Raw genomic sequence first — 24,568 nt, forward strand, 5'->3', positions numbered from 1 at the left:
AGAGTAGTTCTGGTTGAACTACATTACAAAATAATCTAGAATTTTCTCATGGAAATAGAACATTTTAACTCGCTGTAACTATAATGAGGATAAATAGAATTACATTTTTTTCTTTCCTGGTGTGCATGTTATCGTACTTTTATACAGTAAAGCAGTTCTTTTCACTTGTATCCATTCAGAATTGAATATCAATTTCTGACATGATACATTCTTCCATGCCTATTTATCCATGGTACTGGCCACCGTGACAGAGGTGCACCAAAGAAAAGATACAAGGACTGCCTAAAGAAATCTCTTGGTGCCTGCCACATTGACCACCGCCAGTGGGCTGATATCGCCTCAAACTGTGCATCTTGGCGCCTCACAGTTTGGCGGGCAGCAACCTCGTTTGAAGAAGACCACAGAGCCCACCTCACTGACAAAAGGCAAAGGAGGAAAAACCCAACACCCAACCCCAACCAACCAATTTTCCCCTGCAGCCGCTGCAACCGTGTCTGCCTGTCCCGCATCGGACTTGTCAGCCACAAACGAGCCTGCAGCTGACGTGGACTTTTACCCCCTCCATAAATCTTCGTCCGTGAAGCCAAGCCAAAGAAAAGAAGGCTGTTGGTAATGGTTGGAAATGCATGAGTGTTATCCACAATGACTTTACACTATACAGGGTGTACTTTTTTCCTTCACAAAAGTGAATAAGCAACTGGATGCTGTCATGATAATGAATATGTATGAGATGTACCGGAAGTCACGTGGTATGAGAGAGAGATAAGAACACAAGCAGGAGAACAAAGGAAACGGGAGAATAAAGACACTCAGACGTTTACCTGATAAAACTAGTGTTTAATGTTTTATTAACTTCACATTTCGGGCCACAAATGTGACATTGGCGACGAGGATGAAAGAAGCTTGAAGAAAATTAAAGACTAAACAAGATTACAGAGATTAAAGAGAACTTCAAGGTGATAAGAATTTTCTCTATGACTCAATACTTTTGGGGCTGAAATATTTCCTCGTGGCTGGTGCAGACGGTGACTTTCTAACGCATAGTGGAATTGCTCATTTTGACCCAACGGGTGATGCAAGCACTGTAAGTGTGAAGTGGAAAGCATGGCTGGAAGAATTTGAATCCGACGCCGACAGTCGTGGCCTATTTCTAGATACCAGTACAGTTGAACAAAAAGCGCAGAGAAGGGCGTTACTTCTTTTCACTGCAGGACCCTCAGTTCGGGAAACATTTAAGACACTTTTAAATACTGGAAGGAAGGATGAGTACCAGAAAGCGTTAGATGCATTAAATGCACATTATGTAGTGACACCGAATGCTACATTTCAACGCCATTTGTTTCGGAGAACGAGGCAAGAAGATGGCCAGACAATTGCTCAGTACGTGACGAGACTACGCCAGCGAGCTGTTGGATGCAATTACATGCCAGCTGATTTGGACAACCAATTATTGGATCAAGTCATACAGCACTGCAGATCAGATAAACTCAGAAGACGTCTACTGGAAAGAGGGAGTGAGTTGGAACTCACCAATGCTTTAACCATTGCTGCTGCATTAGAGGCTGTTGAAGGGCAATTTCATACCATGACCCTGAAAGACAACTCAAGCCAGCAAATTAAGAGGCTCTCACATCGCCATAACCAGCCAAGATATACGCCGACACAGGACATTGAGTGTTATCGATGTGGAAACCGAGGTCACTTTGGAAAAGACCCATATTGCCCGGCCAAAGGCAAAGTTTGCAGAAAGATGGAGATAAGGACCACTTTGCAAAGAAGTGCAAAAGCAAGTCCAATGCAGACCAGAAGAGGAAGAGTACAACTTCCAAAGGCAAAGCCTGGAGGAAATGAAAGTATCCTGGAAAGAAAGATACCATTCGCCAGATAGATGGTGACGATGATGATACCCAGGAGGAACAGAGTTGTTACCAATTTACGTTGAATGAAGTACATCATGAGAAGGTCCCAGTGATTATTGGTGGAGTGACAGTTCAGGTCATTGTAGACTCAGGCAGTGACAGTAATGTGATTGATCGACATTTATGGGAGAAGTTGAAAAGGAAAAAGATCATCTGTACCTCAAAGAAGTGTTCCAAGAAACTGTATCCATACACAGCAACCAAGCCATTGCAGACCATTGGATGTTTTACTGCAACTGTTGAAGCCGGAGATAAGTACACCGAAGCAGAATTTATGGTCATAGAAGAGAGGGGAGAACCATTGTTGAGTAGAAGCACAGCGCAAGACCTGGCAATACTTCATATTGGAGCTTGTGTCGATTCAATTCAGTCATACGAGGATATGAAGCAAGAATTCCCCGCAGTCTTCCAAGGAGGAGGAAAGCTGAAAGGTCGACAATTGAAGCAAGCGGTAGATGAAACGGTCAAACCCAAGGCACAACCAATGCGCCGAACTCCGTTTGGACTTCGTGGGAAAGTCAAAGCCAAAATTAAAGAATTGATCGAACAAGACATTATTGAACCAGTGGAACATTTAACACAATGGGTCAGTCCCGTAGTGATTGTGCCCAAACCAAAGGGTGACATAAGACTATGTGTTGACATGAGAATGGCCAATGAAGCTATAATTAGAGAACGACACCCTATACCAACGGTGGAGAAAATACTTCAAGAACTAACTACCAGCAAGGTATTCTCAAAAATTGATCTGAAATGGGGCTATTATCAATTAGAGCTGGATCCAGGTTCCCGAGATGTGACAACATTTGTGACTCACTGTGGATTGTATCGGTACAAGAGACTATCATTTGGAATTAATGCAGCTTCGGAGATCTACCAGTATGAAATCCATCGAGTGAGTCAAGGAATTCCTGGAGTTGCCAACGTTTCTGACGACATCATAGTCCATGCACCAACGAAGGAAGAGCATGACAAACGGTTGAGGCGTGTACTATCTAGACTACAGGAGGCAGGCCTTACCGTGAATGGAAACAAGTGCCAGTTCGGTGTGTCAGAAATGGACTTCATGGGACACAGACTTACACGGAAAGGACTAAACCCTGCAGAGGCCAAGGTGAAAGCTATTGCAGAGGCACGTGCACCTCAGAACGCAACAGAGGTGAGGAGTTTCCTGGGATTGGTCAATTTTTGTGCAAAGTTCATTCCTAATTTCGCTACAGTGGCAGAACCACTAAGGAAACTAACCAGGAAAGGTGTACCATTTCATTTTGGATCTGAGCAGAAGAAAGCATTCACAGCTCTGAAGCAAAGCCTGACAGATGCAAAAACTCTTGGATATTATGATCCGGCGGCATCAACCAAAGTCAGAGCGGATGCCAGCCAAGTTGGTTTAGGAGCCGTGTTGGTCCAGATGCATGATGGAGGACCACGAATCATTGCCTATGCCAGCAGATCGTTATCAGATGTGGAAAGAAGATACTCTCAGACAGAGAAAGAAGCACTCGGACTTGTATGAGCCTGTGAGAGGTTCCATGCATATTTATACGGCATTGAATTTCAACTCATCACAGATCATAAGCCATTAGAGGTGATCTATGCACCTAGATCCAAACCATGTGCCAGAATAGAGAGATGGGTACTCAGACTACAACCCTACAAATATAAAGTAATCCACATTGCAGGGAAAGCAAACATTGCTAATCCGCTGTCCAGATTGGTGAATCCAAGTCAGAATTGGGAACAGAAACAGAGAGCTTTGTACGCTTTGTAGCTATTCAGGCGACACCGAAAGCTGTGACTACGTAGGAGGTTGAGAGAGAATCCGAACGTGATCCAGAACTCATGGAAGTAAGAGAATGCATACAGAGTGGACAATGGGACAAGTGTACTCACAAGGCTTACATTCACATTAGAGATGAACTTTGTTGCATCAGACAGTGTGTATTAGGAGGTTGCAGATTGGTGATTCCACAAAGATTGAGACCGAAGATCGTATCCTTAGCGCATGAAGGACACTTAGGTATTATTGGTACCAAGCAAAACCTCAGAACCAAGGTATGGTGGCCAGGTTGTGATAAAGACGCCGAGAAATTTGTTAAAACTTGTCACGGATGTCAAATCACAAGTAAGAGTAATCCGCCAGAACCGATCCGGAGTACGCAACTTCCGACAGGACCATGGATCGACGTAGCTGTTGATTTTCTTGGACCTTTACCGACGGGTGAATCAATTATGGTAGTGATAGATTACTACAGCAGATACTATGAGTACGTGGTGTTGAAGTCCACAACCACTGAAAAAACAATACAAGCGTTAGCAGAGATATTCGCAAGATATGGATTACCTGTTACATTATACTCTGACAATGGTCCACAATTCATTTCAGAGACATTTGCGGAATACATGAGGACCACAGGTATCCACCATCATAAAGTAACTCCGAAATGGCCGCAAGCCAACGGAGAAGTAGAGAGACAAAATCAATGCATTGAGAAACGATTGAGGATTGCACACGCAGAAGGACAAAATTGGCGAGAAGCATTGCTATCTTATGTGGCTGTCTATCGAGCAACGACTCATGCAACCACTGGAAAAAGTCCTGCAGAAGCATTTTTTGGGAGAAAAATCCGCACCAAAATGCCAGAAATAAAGGAAATCCGAGACGACCAGGAGATGAGGGACCACGATGCTGAAAAGAAAGGTGCAGCAAAGCTGTACACAGATTCGAAACGTGGAGCCAAGTACTCAGACATCATGCCACGAGATAATGTTCTAGTGAGGCATGAAACTGGTGGTAAGCTAGACACACCTTATTACCATCAACCCTATACTGTTGTATCCAGAAGTGGCAGTATGGTGACAGTCAAGTCTCCGACTGGAGTACTGTATAAGAGAAATATATCAGGTGTAAAAAGGTACCAGTCCAGAGATACATCGAGCGAAGAGGTTGAAAGGCCAATATGAGATGCTGAAACTGAGAGACCTGATGATGTTCCAGAGGCAATTACCAGCACTCCTGAAGAAGTGACTAGAGCGCCAGAAACACCCAAAGCCATGGCGAGCAGTATGTTCGACGCTGAAAGTGAACAACCGAGAAGCGACGACAATATCGCAGGCAGGCCGAAACGAAACCGGAAAGTGCCCAAACGATACGAAGACTTTGTGCCATAATTTTAATAAGAACTTTGGGACAGTATTTAATCTTATATCATAAAGTGCATGTATGAGTGCTGTAGGAAGTAAATTTTATGTAGTAGTTATAGTATTACCATTAGTTACGATATTTGTATGTTTCCAAGGGATATTCGTAAGTGAAGGTAAAGTTTATTTCTGATTAAAGGAGGGATGTCATGATAATGAATATGTATGAGATGTACCGGAAGTCACGTGGTATGAGAGAGAGATAAGAACACAAGCAGGAGAACAAAGGAAACGGGAGAATAAAGACACTCAGACGTTTACTGATAAAACTAGTGTTTAATGTTTTATTAACTTCACATTTCGGGCCACAAATGTGACAGATGGGATCATAGGGAACTAAAAATGGCAGAGAGAATGTAATCCACAATATATACATTAAAAGTTTACAATTAGATCACACAAAAAAAGTAAAGATTTATTTTTGTATCTGTATTTAAATAAGAACAATTGCTCCAAAATTTGTAAAATGGTGAAATGCTGATCACTTGCTATTTCATTATAATTTACACCAAATCCAAGGTTCATTTATGTCACATTGTCTCAGGATGAATTTGATACTGATGAATATCGCCTTGCAAACGCTGGATGCTTTTAGTTTTTAACATCAGGATCTCTTCAAGTTGTGTTACATAATCCCAGAAGTCCTGTCAAGAAACAATTTTACAGAATTGAAAATAATTGTTTATAGTCTTCACACAAGTTTAATATATACAAATGTATGCAAGGGAAGAACAGTTAATACATGATCTTTGGACATCACTTAAAATAAAATCCTTACATAAAATAATTAATCCATCTGCAATTAAATATTTTCCCAAAGAATAAAAAGATTAATACTATTATCTGATCAGTACCAACTGTTCGTAGATTTTAACATCTGTTGCAAGAAATTCATTTATCCTGTGTCCTATTCCAATTTGATTGAAAGTCACACCACAGACGCTGTCTCTTCAGATCATGGAGGTTTGCATCACCTTGTGGGCACCCATTTACACCATTATACTAATCCCATTCTATTTTCACAACTCTACCATCAACACCCACCAGTTTTTTTTAAACCATTCAACTGCAATGAGGACAAATTAGAATAAGTAATGGAAATTACTGTTAAAATTTAAATCTATTACACCAGCTGAATCCTTGAAATTAAACTTTAAGTTGTTTGTGAACAAAATATGCAGATGTGACGAAAGCAATTAGAGGTAAGCAAGCACAGAATTGTTAACAGAATGATAAAATAATGTCAAATGCAAAAACCAATGGACAATAACTACACCATACATGCAGTCCACATAAATCCATTGTCCACATCAACCTACATGGATATGTGACATACTGCACATGTCCGATTGGAACTCTACTCTCCCAGATATTAGTGGGAAAAGAGCCAGGATAAGATCTGATTCTGTGGAAAAGAACCAGTGACAAAAGCTCATGAGATTCAGAAGATGAAAGTGAAGGTGCTCTTTCCAATCAGAATTAAAACACAAAATAAAATATCTACCCCATGTTAGACTGTAAATTACTAGGTTTAATGCTTTGATTAAGCAAATTGGTCTCTTTGAAGATCAGAGTGGTTGGCTTTGTATGGAGTCAAAAGAGATGCAGGAGATCATAAATTATTTTCATCAGGAAATGGGCAGAGTTGTGGGAAATAAGGAAAACAAGCAGTGAGGTCATGTAACCTATACAGATTAAAGAGGAGGAAGTCCTTGCTGTCTTAAAGCAAATAATGGTGGATAAATCCCCAGTGTGTGACGAGATATTCCCTCAGACCTTGAGGGAGGGTAGTACAGAAATTGCAGAGGCTCTGGCAGAAATATTTAAAATATCTTTAACCATGGGTGTGGTGGCGGAGCATTGGGGTGTAGTTTACGTTGTACAGTTGTTTAATAAAGGCTCCAAAAGTAACCTTGGAAATTATAAGCCATCCATAGCAAGTATATTATTGGAAAGCATTTGAAGAGATTGGATATGCAATTATTTGGATAGCCAGAAACTGATTAGGGATAGTCAACATGGATTTGTGCGTGGTAGGTCATGTTTAATCAATCTTGTAGAGTTTTTAGAGTAGGTTACCAGGAAAGTTGATTAAGGAAAGTCTGTGGATAAGGTTAGAGATAATTTCACATACTTGGTGGTTAAAATTACTAAAAAATTTAAAGAATTATATAAGCTCAATTTTCTTCCTCTATTTGAGTATGTGAGATTGTCTTTTTTCTAGATGGTCCCCCTTATCATTATCTTTAATAGGTCGTATTAATGCAGTTAAAATGTTAATATTACCTAATATTTATTTCAAGTAATTTCAGGTTTCAATGTGTAATATTTTTTAATAATATTGATTCAAAAGTTTCTTCAAATTATTAAATTTAATTTACAAAAATAGAAAAAGATGGAGGTGTGCTTTTACCCAAGTTTAGATTTTATTATTGGGCTGCTAATATTCACTATTTAACTTTTTCGATTTTTTTATTCTGATAAATTGGATTGTCCATTATGGACAGATTAAGTATTGAGAGCTATTCAGCAGTATTCAGTGGCCCTTTTATTGGCCCTCTTTCATTTAGATTTTCCATGATCAAAAGGAATATATTTAATCCAATACTCAAACATATATTGCGAATCTGGTTCCAATTTAGGATTTTTTTAATTTAAAAAACTTTGTCTTATCTAGTGCCATCTCTTACAATTATTTTTTTCAACCAACAGTAATTGATTAATCTTTCTCTTTATGGAAAATCAAAGGTATCGTTTCTTTTGCAAATTGTTTAATGTCTTTTGAACAGCTGGCAAGTAAATAAGACTTAACAAATTCTCATTTTTTAGATATTTAGAGATTAGAAATTTCTTAAATACTATATTACTGGACTTTCCATTCGTATATCCACCAGATTTAGTTGATCACATGTCCAAAGATAAATTGGCTAGTACTTTTTCTTATATGTGTTGGTCTTGTTCATCCTAGAAAACTATTGGAAAGAATTTTTTAATACCTTTTCAAATATACTCCAGTTAGAGCTATGACCCAATCTAATAACTGTTCTTTTCGGGGTTGTTGACCCAGACAGGGAGTTTTTCTCTACCTGTTCAACGAGTGGTGGCCTTCTCTCCATTGTTGGCTAGAATAGCTATCTTATTCAAATGGAAAGCCTCTAGACCTTCAACAGTGTTTCAATGGTTTTCTCATATTATGTATTGTTTAAGTTTAGAAAAAATTAGATATCATGTAATTGATTCATCGGTGAAATTTGAATATACATGGCAACCTTTTATGCCTAACCATTGCTTAGGTCACAGATCTGGTTTCAGTTTTGGTTTTTATTTGTGTAGCACATCAAGACAGCAGAAGTGAGAAAGAAAAGGTTTGTCATGTTAATTCAAAGAATGATAAGGATAATTATGAATAGGAATGGAAAAGGTTGATATTTTCAATATTGTTGAGTTTTTGTCGGTGTTTCTACTGGTCAGTGATTTGCATAAATTTGAAATATTCTGTGAAATAAGAGGGAGGTTTAGAAGAATTTTGCATCAAAGAAAAATTGGAAATTTGAGGGTGAAAGAATAAAGGAATGAGATTCATTATCAAACAATTCTACGACTGATTACACCTGCATTGAATTCATCCATCGTTATTGAATGAAGATCTACCGGGACCAATGCGTGAAGAGGGCGCACAAAATCAGTGAACCGGTGCAGACTCGAAAGGCTAACATGGCCTGTTTCCGCTCCGTAAATGGTTATATGGTTAGATGTGTATATATATATATATATATATATATAAAAACACATAATGCGATACTGTATTTTCAGTTTCATTCCCTTTTCATTGTATTGTATTTCCTATAAAAATCAATAAAAAAGATTGAAAAAAAGAAAGGAAAATCTGTGGATGTTGTCTACATGGACTTTAGTAAAGCCTTTGACAAGGTTCCACATGGGAGGTTAGTCAGGAAGGTTCTGACTAAGGTATTCATGGTAAAATAATGAACTGGATTTGACAATGGACGGACAGGAGAAGCCAGAGAGTAGTGGTGAATGATTGCTTCTCAGACTGGAGGCCTGTGACTAGTGGTGTGCCTCAGGGATCGGTGCTGGGACCATTGTTGTTTGTCATCTATATCAATGATCTGGATTATAATATGGTAAATTGGATCAGCAAATTTCCAGATGACACTAAGGTTGGAGGTGTTGTGGCCAGTGAGGAAGATTTTTAAAGCTTGTAGAGGGATCTAGACCAGCTGAAAAAATAGGCTGAAAAATGGCAGATGGAATTTAATGCAGTCAAATGTGAGGTGTTGCATTTTGGAAGGACAAACCAAGAAAGGACATACATGGTAAATGGTAGGACACTGAGGAGTGTGGTAGAACAGAGGGATCTAGGAATACAGATACATAATTCCCTGAAAATGGTGTCAAAAGTGGAAAGGGCTGTAAAGAGAGCTTTTGGCATTCTAGCCATAAAATTATTGAGTATAGGATGTTATGGTAAAGTTGTATAGGACATCGGTGAGGCCACATTTGGATTATTGTGTGCAGTTTTGGTCACCTAACTACCTATACAGGAAAGATACAAATAAGTTAGGAAGAGTGCAGAGAAGATTTACTAGGATGTTGCCCAGTCTTCAGGAACTGAAGTACAGGGAAAGATTAAACAGGTTAGGACTTTATTCTCTGGAGCGTATGAGAATGAGGGGAGATTTGAAAGAGGTATTTAAAATGATGAGGGGTTTAGACAGAGTGTGGTGACACCACTGTATTACTATTAGTATGTGTGACTGGCCCGCTCCTGTGCTGACTGTACCAGTGACTCCTCCCCTTGGAATCCCCCAATAAAAGCAGTTACACCCAAATCCCTCCCCCAGTACAAGCTCTGGACTCGAGCCAAGTAACATACAGTTTTAAGCAATTAAAAGCCTATCATTCTGGCAACTTCTAGTCTTTGACAATAATTGATAGTGCATCACAGAGTAAATGTAGATGGGCTTTTTCCACTGAGGGTAGGTGAGATACAAAGGACATGTGTTAAGAGTGAAAGGGGAAAAGTTTAGGGGAACTTGAGGGGGAACTATTCACACAGAGAGTGGTGGGAGTGTGGAACAATCTGCCATCTAAAGTTGTGAATGCACTCAATTTTAACATTTAAGAAAAGTTTGGACAGCCACATGGATGGGAGAGATATGGAAGACTACGGACTGGGTGCAGGTCAATGGCACTAGGCAAAATAAAATGGTTTGGCACAGACTAGAATGGCTGAAGGGGGCCTGTTTCTATGTTGTAATGTTCTATGGTTTTAACATTTTTGAGGTCTGGAATACAATTTGCATTTTCACATTGAAAGTAAATAATTTTTCACTTCACCCAATTTTTTTCTACAATATAATCCCTTTGTAGATCAATGATATCTGTATTAAATAATATTTTTGACCAAACTATCTCTGATCTACTTCTTTTTAGAATTATTATGAAAACGTTAGCTTGTTGAGCAAAAGTTCTTCCTTTTTAAAAAGAGCCAACATTTCTTCCAGCTGCTCACAGTGCGATTGAACAACAAGTTTCCTGGAGTTCAAAGAACAAAATAGTTTGAATTGACAACAAACTTCAATGTAAGTTTCCAAAACAGAACCCTGACTTTTTAAAAATATTTTTATTGAGTTTAACATATAAATTTACACACAAAATTTTTAAGGAAAATGCATAACAAATGATCTTGTATACATGTAAGCACAACAACAAGGAAAGAAAATTTATGAAACTAAATCGGTGATTCCTTGATCAACATAAGAAACTAACAATTGAAATAAATCTATACTGTTACAGGGATCTGTGTTGTGTATTGGCCTAAGTGTTGTGTGGTTTTATGTTAAAAAGTGTCAGTGTACCTCAGAGAGCCAAGGTGAAGGTGGACTGCTGAGAGGGTGGGAGACGGACTGAGCATGTGCAGAAAATAATCTTAAAATTTCTGGACTTGGACAATAAACCACCACTGGGGGTGCTGTGGATTGGAAGAAGGCCCAAAACATGAGTCATGGTCTGGAGGACAGTTTAGAATGTTGGGATTTCAAAAAGGATGAACATTCTGAAGGCAGCCAGAAGGATCCGGACCAAGCCAGTTGTTTCCTCTCTCTGCAAGCAACACAAGACAACTTTGAATTTTGTGCTCTCTCTCAAAGATCTTTTGGCTTCAGTTTACCAAACAAACTGAATTTTGTTTATGATCTTTGCTTCAGTTGAGATCGAAGTTTTGTGAGCCTTGTGTGTTTTGTGTCTAAGTTTTTCTGTGGGCTGGTTGAAAATATAACAGATTTTAATTACATATGTTATATTTAGACTGGGGAATTTCTTAGTTTTACACCGTTATAGAAATTTGCATAGTAACCAGTGGGTATTGTTATAAAAGGGGGGATTTTGAATTAAAGTTTGAAGATGAATTTTTTGTTAATAAAGTAATTGTTCATCTATACCCCTGTGTGATATGTCTTCTTTGTGGTTGCTGGTTTGATCTTGTAATAATATTAACCAAGTTAGACTAAATAAAAACAAATATTAAAAAAAACTAAAAACTATATCTAATCTACCCCCTCCCGCTAATCAAGGTTACCTTGTGTATGTTTAAAAAAAAAGGAAATTGTGGATCCAATGATGACCCCAAGACATCAGGCGAAGAATCTCCAGTGTATTCAAAAATTCTTAATTCTTCCAAACATGATAATATTCTATAAATGGGCCCCATATCTTTATAAATTGAAACTTTCTATCTTTAATATTGTATCCAATTTTCTCCAAACTTAAATAGGACATTACATCATATAACCACTGTGTATGGGTAGGTAAAGAGTCATCTTTCCATTTTATTAAAATACCTCATCTGGCTATCAGTGTGGTAAAGGCTAAACCTTTCTCCTGAGATGCAGACAGAAGTGTATCTGAGTCACGAGAAAAACCAAACAAAGCAATTAACAGACAAGGTTCTAGACTAATCTTAAAAATCATTGTTAAAGTCTGGCAAATGTCTTTCCAGAATCTCTCAAAATTTGGGCACTCCTAAAAGATATAGATCAGGGAGGTTTCAAAAATTGTATACTTTCTACATAGTGGTTTTCTGCATTAAAAAATAAGATAATTTAAGTTTGGACATATATGTTCTGTGACCACTTTGAATTGTAATAAACAATGCCTTGCACAAAATGAAGAATCATTAATCAATCTGAGAGTAGAGTACCAGTCTTCATCTGAAAAAGTTATGCTCAAATCTTGTTCCCAATCATTCTTAATCCCAGCCATAGAGGCTGATCTTAAATCCATAAAATCATAATAAATATATATTAATCCTCCATGATATAAGAACTGTAAGTAAAAAAAAAATACATCAAGAATATTAGTATTTGAGATTTGTGGGAAATAAGAAAGCTTTAACTGAACAAAATGTCTAACTTGTAAATATCTTTTAAAAAAAATGCCTGTTAGAAATATTAATTTTGGCTGATAATTATCTCGAATAAAAAGATCATTAAAACTTTGGATATCCAATCTATGCCATTCCTTGAAACCTACGTCCAGCAGAAACAGCTGAAAAAGATGATTATCTATGATGGGACTGGCCAAAGAAAAAATGAGCCCACTTTAGCAACTGAGGCACAGTGCGAAACAAAATATGAGAAAATACTTAGACATAGTCAAGTCGAAGTTTAGTAAAAATCGTTTACTCAAATAGTCACACAGAGCTTTTTCAAACCCCGTGTGTCCCAAATGACATCATTGCATTGTGATGATGCCATATTCTCAACCTATTTCTCATTAACGAATTATTTATCCATTTTGAAAAGGAAAATGGTAAAAAGGATCCTAAAATTGCCAACATAGGCGTTGTTTTGGAAAACTGCAGTTCCATTTCTACCCAAAAGGGACAATTTGCTGACATATCCAAGGGTAATAATAAAAGTAAATTACGTATGTTATTCACCCAATAATAAAATCTAAAATCTGGAAGTGATAATCCTCCATTTCTTGTAGTCTTTGAAGATTGGTTTTATTTATATATGATTATTTTCCCCCCTGCCATTGAAATAACTGAATCTAATGAGCTAAAAAAAGATTTAGGAATAAAAATCGGTAAAGCTTGAAAGGGATACAGAAATGTAGGTAAGATGTTCATTTTAATGGAGGGGGTAGTGTGGCATGATGGCGTAGGATGGAGATGTGAAAATATGCCTCTTCTGGCAGAATTTATCAAAAATCATCCAAAATTTTTTTTTTCAAATTTTCTTAAACTTAAAAACTTTGGGAATTTATTCATAAATTGACATTCTGTGGCTTCAAGGAAAGGGACTAAAAAAGGAGTTGTTAAAGAGGTGAGTATAGCTGAAGAAGTTGGGCCTACCTTAACAATGGAGCCTCAAGATCAAGTTCCTCCTCCAAGAGCAACATGCACTGTGACAGCAAGAATCCATATGACTCCAGCGCCATCTCTCCGGGGAGCTGGGGAAGATGGTGCTGGTAGTCCAGAAGAAGACAATTGAACAACAGACGATACAGAAACAACAGCGCACGCACAAGAGTTCGCACGTGCGCACAATGGAGTAAGCGGTTTCCCTATGGGGAACAGCTGAACCGATCAAGGCTGTTGTTAGTAGCATGGCTAGCCAGACACAGCCATTGATTCAACTAAATATTGAACCAGGAGCATCTGGAAGTGATTCAGAGGGACAAAAGGATGAAGACCAAGATAAAGAGAAGGAAGAAAAACCTTATGAAGAATTGGAGGGAGCAGGTGTAAAATATGAAAAAGATAAAGCCCAACTGATTCAAGGGATTGAAGCAATACAATTCAGATTTCTTGAAGCCAGATCCCAAGGTATGGAAGCTCAAGGACAAACCTCTATAATTATCAACCAAATGCTGTTAATGTGTAAACATATGTGTTATCAATTTTTATCTGTCAGAAGTGATGTTAAAATACAATTTGAATGCTAAAGGTGAAATGAAAAATATTAAAGAAGAAATGACAAAATATACTAAAACTATTAATAAAGTTAAAATTCAAGTTCAGAAAATTGAAGATGATATTCAAGACTATCGTTATGAAATGGAACAATGTAAACATACCTTAATAAAATGGAAGATTCTGTGATGGCTTGGGATGTGCAAAGGAAAGAAATTTTACAAAAGATTGATGTATTGGAGAATCATAATCACAGGAATATTGTGGAGATTGTTGGGTTGGTTAAGATTTTGAAGGCTCTAATCTGGTAGAATTTTTTTCAAAATTGGGTTCCATAAGTTCTGGGTTCTGAGAATTTCCCAAATGGACTTGAACTGGATAGACCACATAGGGCTAATAGAAAGAAGCCATTCCCAGGACAAGTGTCACACCCAGTCTTGATTACATGTTTACATTATCAAGATAAAGAAACAATGTTAAGAGTGGCTGCACAAAATGCCCGAAAATATCAAGGTCCATTAATAATGGGAAATAACAAGGTATTTTTCTATGCAGATTTAAGCATGCCAATTAGCTACACTTGGTGTTTTCTAGAGAAAAATCAATCACATTTTTTTTTAACAAATGAAGAGGCAGCTTTAAAATTTGCAAATTCTCTTCCGAATATTAAACATAATCAACGAATAAATGTGCAGAGTTCAGTTACTTACCAAGTTTTGGCAACTGACCTGAGAAGATGCAAATTGCAGAACAGGTGTTGAAGCAGCAAAAATTGGTTGAGATTGACGATAAAAAAGTGAATAAAGACCTTAAAGAAGCTTTTCACACATAAATAAACTGTTTAATTAAAGTAATGCATATTCTGTCAGGGGGAGGTGGACTTTTTGTCTTCTCTTTCCATAACCATGTGCCTTCCCCACAAAATGGCACATGGTTATGGAAAGAGTACTGGGTAGTACTGGTTCTTTTTATTAATACTTTTTCCCCTCCCAATCTTTTTTTCCCATTTGTTCTGGTTTTCTTTCTAATTCCCTTTATTAATTTCTGCTTGGAGATGTCTAATGTAATTGAAGGTTTTTATGGAACGGTGGGGGGGGGCTTTCCAATGGGAGTGGGTGGTGAGAGTTCTTTAATTTTTGGGTTTAAGAAATGCCGGTCACTGTTATTAAATTTTGTAAGTTTTAATATAAATGGGATTAATAATAAAATTAAGAGAAAATAGTTTTAGCTCATTAAAAAATGAAAATTGATATTGCTTTTATTTACAAGAGACACATTTACCTGAGAAAGAGCATCAAAAATTAAAAAGAGATTGGGTAGGTCAAGTGGTAGCTTAATTGTTTAATTCTAAAGCAAGTGGGGTTGCTATTTTGATTAGTAAGAATTTAGCTGTTAAGATTCAATCTGTAGTTATGGATTCTGCTGGGAGGTTTGTTTTGGTACATCGTCAAATTTATTCAGAGATGTGGACACTTATGAGTATTTATGCACCTAATATTGATGCTGAAAGATTTATTCATGATCCTTTTATGCATCTTGCTGAAGCTCATGAAAAGATTTTAATTGGAGGAGGTTTGAATTGTTGTCTTGATCCAATTTTGGATAAGTCACAGAACTCTGTTACTCAAGACCAAAACTGCAAAGACTTTGATGAAGGTTTTGAATTTGATAGATATTTAGCAAAGGATAAATCTGAAGGTATCTTTTTTTTTATTTTTTATTTTTCACACCATAAATCACAATAGCCATGATATACACTTTTTCTTTTCCACACATTTACAGTGACTTTTTCTCCCTCCCCCCTCCCTCCTCCCAAGCCACCCCCCCATCCCCCCCCCTCTCATCCATTTTAGTTATACAATCTAGGTTGCATTAATTCAGTTAGACAATGTTGTCATTCAACAAAAATACACCAGAAATTCTACTGAGTCCATTCTTTTCTTTTCTTCTCCTTCCATCAACTTAGGTAATGTTTGTTCCCGGTAGGTTTTCGCTATTGTATTTAATGTAAGGCTCCCATACTTGTTCGAATATTTCAATATTATTTCTTAAACTATATGTTATTTTTTCTAATGGAATACATTTATTCATTTCTATATACCATTGTTGTATTTTCAAATTATCTTCCAATTTCCAGGTTGACATAATACATTTTTTTGCTACAGCTAGGGCTATCTTAACAAATCTTTTTTGTGCATCCTCCAAGTCAATTCCAAATTCTTTATTTTTTTATGTTACTTAGGAGAAAGATCTCTGGATTCTTTGGTATACTGTTTTCTGTTATTTTATTTAATATCTGATTGAGATCATCCCAAAATTTTTCTACTCTCTCACATGTCCAGATTGCATGAATTGTTGTTCCCATTTCTTTTTTACATCGAAAACATCTATCAGATACTGTTGGGTCCCATTTATTTAACTTTTGCGGTGTAATGTATAGTCTGTGTAACCAATTATATTGTATCATACGCAGCCTCGTATTTATTGTATTTCTCATCGTTCCAGAGCATAACTTCTCCCATGTTTCCTTTTTTATCTTTATATTTAAATCTTGTTCCCATTTTTGTTTAGTTTTACCATTTGTTTCCTCATTTTCCTTTTCTTGCAGTTTAATATACATATTTTTTATAAATCTTTTGATTAACATTGTATCTGTAATCACATATTCAAGGTTACTTCCCTCTGGTAAACTCAAGTTGCTTCCTAATTTATCTTTCAAGTAGGATCTCAGTTGGTAATATGCCAGCGCTGTATCTCCCGTTATATTGTACTTATCTCTCATTTGTTCAAAGGATAAGAATCTACTTCCTGAAAAACAATTTTCTATTCTTTTAATCCCTTTTTTTTCCCATTTTCTAAAGGCAAGGTTGTCTATTGTAAAAGGGAGTAGCTTATTTTGCGTCAATATTAGTTTTGGTATTTGGTAATTTATTTTATTTCTTTCTACATGAATCTTCTTCCATATATTGAGGAGATGGTGTAATACTGGAGAAGTTCTATGTTGTACCAATTTTTCGTCCCATTTATATAATATGTGTTCAGGTATCTTTTCCCCTATTTTATCTAATTCTAGTCTCGTCCAGTCTGGTTTTTCCCTTGTTTGATAAAAATCTGATAGGTACCTTAATTGTGCGGCTCTATAATAATTTTTGAAGTTTGGCAATTGTAAGCCTCCTTGTTTATACCATTCTGTTAATTTGTCTAGTGCTATCCTCGGTTTCCCCCCTCTCCATAAAAATCTCCTTATTATTTTCTTTAACTCTTTGAAGAATTTTTCTGTCAGTTGTATTGGCAATGCCTGAAATAAGTATAGTATCCTTGGAAAAATGTTCATTTTAATACAGTTTATCCTTCCTATCAGTGTTAGTGGTAGCTCTTTCCAATGCTCTAAATCGTCCTGTAATTTTTTCATTAGTGGATTGTAATTGAGTTTATATAATTGGCCTAGATTTTTGTTTATTTGCACACCTAGGTATCTTATTGCCTGCGTTTGCCATCTGAATGGGGATTCCTCCTTAAATTTTGAGAAATCCGCGTTATTCATAGGCATTGCTTCACTTTTATTTACGTTTATCTTGTATCCTGACACTTCTCCATATTCCTTCAATTTCTTATATAGTTCTTTTATTGATAGTTCTGGTTCTGTTAAGTACACTATCACATCATCCGCAAACAGACTGATTTTATATTCCCTGTCTTTTATTTTTATTCCTTTTATATTATTATCTCTTCTTATCGATTCTGCTAGTGGTTCTATAGCTAGCGCAAACAATAATGGTGATAGTGGGCATCCCTGCCGCGTTGACCTGCTTAAGTTAAATTGCTTTGATACATGTCCATTTACTGTCACTTTCGCTAACGGTAATCTGAAGGTATCTGAAGGTATTCTTATAGGCATGACTCATATTCAAGAATAGTTATGTTTTTTTTAATGTTGGCAAGGAAGAGTTATGTAAACAGAGTATAAAGCTAGGATTTTATCTGATCATTCACCACTTTTGATGTCATGTTTAGTTTCTAAAAAGGAAAAAAAAATCATTTTATAGATGGAAATTTAATTCTACATTGTTTAAAAAGGTAGATTTTTGTGATTTTATAAGAAAACAATTCAAGAATTTTTAGAAATGTTAATTCAGTGATGAATACATTTATTTTATGGGATTCTTTGAAAATGTATTTAAAAGGTCAGATAAGTTATTAAGCTAAAATCAAGAAGGATTATACTAAAGAAGATGTTCAACTGGAAAAAGAGATACAAAGTTTGGAAAAAAGATTTGCAAAGAAAGGCATCACGAAAAAGGGAAAGTTTAATTAAGAAGAAATTTTATTTATAAGATATAGACTTATAGAACTGAAAAAATAATTGAGAGAACTAAACAAAAGTATTATGAATTGCCCATAAATTTTTAGCTTGGCAATTGAAGGCAGAACAAACTTATAGAACAATTAATGTATTAAGAAGAATTCTAAGAAGATTACTTATAAACTTCAAGAAATATATAATTCATTTACAGATTTTTATTTTTATTTATATAGATCCCAGTTTAATAATGATGAGGTTAAAATTGATTATGTTGTGTTCTCAAATACATTTATCAACCTTGAAATGTCACAATCAAAAAGATTTAGATGCTTCATTTATGGAAAGAGAAATCAGTGAGGTTCTTAGTTCTTTACAAAGTGGTAAGTCACCAGGGGAGGATGGTTTTCTGCCTGAATTTTATAAGAAATTTAAGGATTTATTAATACCTCCTTTCATGGATGTGTTAAAACAAGCAGCAGAAACTCATTTTCTACCAGGATCTTTTTCAAATGATACCCAAAGAACGATAGAGATTTGTTAAAAAAAAACTAAATCTTACAGGCCACTATCTTTGTTAAATGCTGATTATGAAAGTATTGCTAAAGTTTTGGCACATAGAGTGGCTAGATATTTACCAAATTTAATTCATATGGATAAAACATGTTTTATTTAAAAAAAAGGCAATCTGCCGATAATGTTGCTCGATTGAGTAGTTTAATATATTTATCTCAAAAGAAGGGTGACATCAATGGCAGTAACTTTAGATGCTGAGAAAGCCCTTTGTAGATTAGAATAGAACTATTTATTTAAGGTATTAGAAAAATTTAATTTTGGATCTATATTTATTAATTGGGTTAAAACTTTATATAAAAATCCCTCTGCTAAAGTTGTAACTAATGGACACATTTCTTCTGTTTCTATTGTCTAGATCAAGTAGACAAGGATGCCCTTTATCACCAACTTTGCTTGTTTTAGCAATAGAACTTTTAGTAGAGTTAATAAGATAAGATTCTAAGATTAAGGATCTAAAGGTTAATCAAGAGGAATACAAGATTAATTTATTTGCTGATGATGCTTTGGTTTATATGGAAGACCCAAAAATTCTTTTCATCAATAATATATAAGATTGGAAGAATATGGTGAAATATCAGGTTATAAAATTAATTGGGATAAAAGTGAAATTATGCCCCTAGTTATGGGTGATAATATTCAATGTAGAAAATTTTCTTGATTTAAGGGCTAGAGGATGGAATTAAGATTTAGGGATTAAGATTGATAATGATTTATATAATTTATATAGATGAATTATTTACCTTCACTTAATAAAATTAAAGAACATTTAAATAGGTGGAATAATTTGCCTATAACCCTAGTAGGTAGAGTGAATATTTTTCCAAGGGTGCAATATCTTTTGCAGTCAATTCCTTGTTGGATTCCCCAAAAAAAATTTAAGGATTTACATTCAAGTATTACCAAGTTTTTTTTATTGAAAAGGAATGATGGCTAGATTTGGAAAAATTAACTTGGAAGTTTGAATTAGGAGGTTTGCAACTTCCCCATTTTAAGAATTATTATAAACTGACGTGAACATTACCCCTCCATAAATCTTCATCCACGAAGCCAAGCCAAAGATAAGACAGCTTAATTGAAATTTATTAATGTGATGTTTGATGTAGATAAATCTTCACCTTGCATTAAAATAGATTTGAGTAAAATAGGAGAAAATAGTATGCAGGATTGTATTTATAAATGGAATTCAAAAATATTAATATGAAGTAGAGACATGTCTGTTTTGAAACATTTGATTGAATTATGGAGTAAAATAGATTATGAAATAGATGAAAAAGGCTTGATTTCTTCAAAAATGCCTTTATATCAAAACAGACTTTTTTCCTTTTCGATATATAATCAATTTTTGAGGATTTGGACAGAATGGGGATTAAGAAAATAGAAGATTGTTTTGAAAATGGCAAATCTATTACTTTTGAATGAATAAATTTAATGCCCCAAATAATACTTTTTTCTGTTATTATCAGATTAAGGCTTTCTTGGTTGATGAATTAGATCCTAGTTTGATATTACCTAGAGAGAATGAATTAGAATTATTGATTTGTAAGGGCAGTTGAATGTTTATTTCGGTGATGAACAAATTACTTCAAAAAGAAGCTCCTAAATTAGGAATTCATAAATTGAGATTAAGATGGAAGGTTGATTTAAATAGACAAATAGATGAAAATGATTTGATGTAATTATGTAAAGAAAATATGATAAAATTATAATGTTAGGTATAGACTGGTTCAATATAATATTTTGCATCAATTATACTTAACTCCTCAAAAATTTTAAAAAATTAAATCCAATAATATCAGATCTATGTTTTAGATGTTGTCAGGAAGTTGGTTTGCTTTTGCATTCTATTTGGAAGTGTCCTAGAGTAAAACCTTTTTAGTTAAAGGTAGGAAATTTTTTGGAGAAAATATTAGGGATTGAACTCCCACAGGACCTGATGTTATTTTTGTTGTGTGATATTAAAGTGATTAGACCTAAATTAAGGTTAACTATGCATCAAATTGAATTTTTACAACTTGCTTTAACTGTTTCTAGGAAATACATAGCCATTACTTGGAAATAAGACAGATTTAGGGATGGAAAGATGGCATGCTGAATTGCATAGTTGTATTCCACTTCATAAAATAACATAATTTATGTAATAAGTATCAATTTTTTTTTAAGTATGGAAACCATAGTTACAATATGTTGGTTTGAAATTTTGAAGGACTCTGAAAGCCTACCCTGTTGATAACCCTCAGCTCCATTATTATTAGTATTGAGGTTTTATGTTTTTTCACATTCTCCAAACTTTCTTCTTTTTCTTTTGGTATATTCTGAGGGGGAAGATGGGTGGGTGGGTGGAGGGGGAAGGGAGGGAGGAAAGATGGTTATAAATATATATTAAAAAGTGAGATATACCACATGTATAATTTTTCCCTTGAAGCTTTATTGAATATGATGTGATTTTAAAATTCTTAAATAAAATATTTTTTTTAAAAGTTGTTCATTTTAATTGAATTAATACGACCCATCACTGTAAGGGTGGGCAACCAGATAATAGTAGTTTAATCTTATTGAATAATACAAAAAAATTATCTTTCATTAATTTTTTTAAAACTTTTTGTAATTGTAATTCCTAAATATTGGAATTGATCTTCCACTATTTTAAATAGAAAATTAGAATATATTTGGTATAGAAACCACAGGATTTGAAATAAAGAGGAGTAAATCATCTGCGTAAAGTGATACTTTATGTTCAATTCCACATCTAATTATACCTTTGAATTCTCTACATTGTTAGAAAGCAATGTAGTCCCAGTACTATATCAAAAAACAAAGGACTTAACGGGCACCCTGCTCTGTTCTTCTATTAAGACTAAACATTTTTGAATGTATAAATTAGAACATATTGATGCCATAGGGCATGAATATAATAATTTAATCCATTTAATAAAGTCTGGACCAAAATTAAATTTATCTAAAATAGCAAATAAATACTCCAATTCCACCCTATCAAACACTTTTACAGCATCTAATGAAAGAACACATGATATTGCTCAGGTGTAGGGTAACTATTGATTATTAAATATTCTATGTATGTTATAGTTAGAATTGCTATTTTTAATAAAACCAGTTTGGTCAGGGTCGATAATAATTGGTAGAATATTCTAATTGATCTAAACCTTAGATAGAATCTTCACATCTACATTTAATAGTGAGATAGGTCTATAAGATGTACATTCTGTTGGCTCTTTCCTTTTTTAAGAATAAGAGATATACAAGCCTCATTAAATGATAAATGAAGCTTCTCATCTTTAAATGAATCAGCCAACACCAAGCTTAAGTGGGGTACAAGCGATTTGGAGAAAGATTTATAAAATTCAAACAGGAAAACCATCTTGTCCTGGAGTTTTACCAGACTATAGTGAGGAAATAGCCATAGCTTTATCCATCTGTGAAATAGGTTTCTCCAGACTTTCACGTCTGTCTTGAGAAAGTACAGGTAAATCAACCGATCTATGAAATCCGACATTGAAACATAATCATTAATAAATGCTGAGGTACAAAGGTTAGAGTAAAATACTCTGAAGGTCTCATTTATTTTAAAATAATGTGTTGTCATATTACCATCTCTTATCCAAATCTTATTTATATGTTTTTTTAAAAAACAGAAATTCCTTTTAATTGTCCAGCTAGTAACTTGGTAGATATTTTTCCTATGACTATAAAAAAGACTCCTATTTTTTAATAATTGCTGTTCAATTGGATAGATAGAGATCAAATTTAGTTTTGTTCTACTCTACTCTTATATAATTCCGGATTTTTATTTTGAGCAAATTATAAATCAATTTGCCTGATCTGATTAATTAAATCTAACCTTTCCTTGCTAGTTTTTTTTTATATATATTAGCCATGTACAAAATAATTTGTCCTCTTAAATAAGCTTCCATTGTGTCAAGTTGGTCATTGTTGGGGAGGAATTGGAAAAGAAAAACTATTTGTTAATCCCATCTTTTAAATGTACATAAGAGCCTTCAGAACTCAGCAATGAATTCAACAATTTTGCATAATGATTTTCTTGACTTTGTGTTGGAGCTAGCCAGTTCACAAGAGAGGTCAAGAATGTTATGTTTTTAGGCTGTTCCAAAGTCACAAAGTGCAACAGAGTTTCCCTCTGCCCCCCCCCCCCCCCACCACCAACCATTCTGCCAATTATTTTGCACCCATGACTCATTTTTGACCATTCCAATAAGTAGGGGTCCCTCAACTCCCTGTTCTCCTCCCAAGACCAGATGAAGTGGAAACTCTGTCTGCCTTACAGTAGACAAAATTTTTAAAAAATTCATGTATGTTACATTCTAAATGTAGTATTACGTGACAATAATGGAACCTTACCTTTATGTTCAAAATAACATGCATTTTGCAAAGACAAATTCTAACTAGTTTTCTCACAAATTTTGAAACAAAACCATTCTTTGGACTTGATTAGAAGCCAAGGAACTATTTTAGTTATAAATATTGATGTCATTAAATATTTTTACAGGGTGGCTCAGCCAGCATAGCGCTATTACAGCACCAGTGACCCGGGTTAGAGTCCAGTGCTGTCTGGAAGGACATTCTCTCCACATCTGCATGGGTTTCCTCCAGTTGCTCTGGTTTCCCCTCACCCTCCAAAAACATATGGGGTTTGTCAGTTAATTGATGTATTTGGCTGGCAAAAGCTGGTGGACCAGAAGAGCCTGTTACCATCCTGTATGTCTACATAAAAAATTTTAGATGAGAAAATGTTAAAATTAGTTGATTTTCAAACTTACTTTGCTTTTTCCATTGCTTCTTGGTGGCGGGCATCTGACCAAAGTCTACATGTTCCATCTTTTTTTTATTGTAGTCGTCAAACACTTCAATGGGAATTAAATTGTCCTCTTCACAAAAATGGTTATATGGAACAGAAGTATTTTGTATCAATTTGCCTTTAATTCTATCTACCAAATCTTTATGACAAGAATTGCTCGATGGCTGACTCTCATCTTCATTCTGGGGGTGGTTATGCTTCTCTTCAGTAGAGCTTCCAGCCACCACATCTTCTGTTTCTGGTTGTGAGTCTTTGAGCTCAGAGCTATTTATCAGTTCTGTGGGTTTGCTATGTGCAATTACAGAAGAAATGTCTTGCTGCCTACTCACTTGGTTAAGATGTGGATCTTGAGGGTTTTGGTTTCTAGCATCAGAAAAATATTTATTTGCTTCAGCTTTTGCTTCAGTCGTAGAAGCCCCACCAAGATTCAAGTGAAAAATTGAAGAATTCATCACAGTTTCTTCTATATTAGTATTATGAAGTCTACTTTGAAAACATTTAATTGCATGTTTGTCACATTCATTTGCCTGGCTGATGTCACTATCAGACAGACTTCCACATGACAAGGCACCAAGTGATTCTTCCTGGTGTAAGTCATGCTTTAGTGGAGTTAGAAAGCCTGCACAATTATTAGTAGACATATCAGGTAAAATGTTAACATTTTTATAACAAGCCTCTGTTTGGTTAATATTTGAAGAATGGGCATTTTCATCTTTTGCAGTTATCTGCATTTTAGTTTCATCAATCAAAATAAGGTGATGTTCGTCACTTGAATTTTTAGTATTGCGGGAAAAAATCTG

At 35.3% G+C, this 24,568-nt stretch overlaps 1 protein-coding gene across 1 annotated transcript in view; it reads right to left on the reverse strand.

Moving 5' to 3' along the window:
- Positions 1-5,387: 5,387 nt before the first annotated feature.
- LOC138757202 (kinesin-like protein KIF24) overlaps positions 5,388-24,568 on the reverse strand; it is an 81,735-nt gene continuing 62,554 nt past the window's right edge. Inside the window, 4 exon segments of the mRNA XM_069924168.1 lie at positions 5,388-5,764; positions 10,568-10,679; positions 23,731-23,782; positions 23,785-24,565. Of these exon segments, the coding sequence (XP_069780269.1) occupies positions 5,651-5,764; positions 10,568-10,679; positions 23,731-23,782; positions 23,785-24,565 (1,059 nt within the window). The 3' untranslated portion in view covers positions 5,388-5,650.

The sequence above is a fragment of the Narcine bancroftii genome, chromosome 3 (genome assembly GCF_036971445.1).
Source record: "Narcine bancroftii isolate sNarBan1 chromosome 3, sNarBan1.hap1, whole genome shotgun sequence".
Classification (NCBI taxonomy): domain Eukaryota; kingdom Metazoa; phylum Chordata; class Chondrichthyes; order Torpediniformes; family Narcinidae; genus Narcine; species Narcine bancroftii.